The 1,082-nt window shown below is 47.3% G+C and overlaps 1 protein-coding gene across 2 annotated transcripts; it reads right to left on the reverse strand.

Moving 5' to 3' along the window:
- Positions 1 to 62: 62 nt before the first annotated feature.
- Positions 63 to 988, reverse strand: LOC109509393 (histone H3.v1-like). Of its 2 annotated transcripts, XM_019859248.1 has the most exons (4): positions 729 to 988; positions 630 to 646; positions 463 to 549; positions 63 to 277 (listed from the first exon to the last, which is right to left on the reverse strand). In XM_019859248.1, exons 1-4 carry the CDS (start codon positions 881 to 883, stop codon positions 252 to 254), a joined length of 285 nt encoding a protein of 94 aa, XP_019714807.1. In that variant the 5' UTR covers positions 884 to 988; the 3' UTR covers positions 63 to 251. The 2 variants fall into 2 exon arrangements, with proteins under 2 accessions (XP_019714807.1, XP_019714806.1); XM_019859247.1 differs by having other exon boundaries at positions 463 to 646.
- Positions 989 to 1,082: the final 94 nt, after the last annotated feature.

A 1,082-nucleotide genomic window follows, 5' to 3' on the forward strand; every position in this document is an offset into this window, starting at 1 on the left:
AAAAAAAAAATAACCTGCAGTGAAGAAAATGACACTGAGAGGCCTTGGACTACTACCCCTGACTTGCAGAATTTTCATCCTCTCAGACGATTTATCAGCACGGAAAAACATTAATTTCTAATGAAGAAAAAAAAATAAATACACTTCCTTCACTGGGTTGCGCGTGTCTGCAAAATGCATGAAACGCTTGATATTTTGTGCGGCTCTCGTGCGACAGCAAAACAGAGTCAAAGAAAGATCAAAAAGCAGACCTACTTTGGTTTGGGACGTTCCTCCTCTGTTGAAAAGAGGGAGGAAAACGTGGTGAGCAAGAATGGTCAATAGAGTACCGACATTGTGAATAAAAAACGACTAAAGCTCAGTCACTAAGTATCGGGACCGTCGTTAGCTGCTGCCCGCCACCGGTGACTTAACGTGCTAAACAGGATGCGCTTTTGGCAGCATGCGATGTCGCACCATTACCTGTTTCATCCTCATAGACCGGTTGCTCCTCTTCCTCTTCCTCATGCTGCTGTTCATATTCCTCCTCCTCCTCCTCCTCTTCCACCTCTGGCAGGGAAAGACGCAGATTGCGCACAGACTTTGATGCTTTTGATCAACACTTTGGAACAGATCCTGCGCGTCATTACCTTCCTCTGCCTGGTCCCTGGACAAAGAGCAGAGAGAGAAAATAAATCAGATGCAATTGTCACCGCTGTTGGCTTGAGACCGAGCGAAGGGCTACTCACTCGTACTCCTCTTCGATGTCAGACATGGCTGCAAGAAACACAAGATCATGAATGAAGCAGGAGCCACACACGTCCGGGAGAGACAATTTCAGCCTTCGCAGGCGGCCACGTTTGCTCTCTTTACCAGACGTGTTCGGGATCCCCGCGCGGTACATTTTGTTCGTAAGCCAGGTTGCGGCGGTTATGAGCTTCCCGCGGTTGGTGGTCACCAAGGCCTTTTCACTATTTCGGGGAAAAAAATCTGGTCCTTCGAATGACGTTCACGGCAAATGGAAAATGAATGACATGAAATCGGGTCTGCGAAATGTCAACAGTATTGGATTGAAAACAAAACGAGGTTCGAAGGTTGAGGAC

Source organism: Hippocampus comes, unplaced genomic scaffold, assembly GCF_001891065.2.
Source record: "Hippocampus comes isolate QL1 unplaced genomic scaffold, H_comes_QL1_v1.1 C16879090, whole genome shotgun sequence".
NCBI classification, from domain to species: Eukaryota; Metazoa; Chordata; class Actinopteri; order Syngnathiformes; family Syngnathidae; genus Hippocampus; species Hippocampus comes.

Bases quoted from the DNA above. Each gene is read 5' to 3' on its own strand.
- LOC109509393 (XM_019859247.1), bottom strand. From the start codon at position 883: ATGTACCGCGCGGGGATCCCGAACACGTCTGGTAAAGAGAGCAAACGT. The intron at 647-728 runs GTGAGTAGCCCT...CTCTTTGTCCAG, and splicing joins GACATCGAAGAGGAGTACGA to GGACCAGGCAGAGGAAGGTA. The intron at 278-462 runs GTAATGGTGCGA...TCTTTTCAACAG, and splicing joins GGTCTATGAGGATGAAACAG to AGGAGGAACGTCCCAAACCA.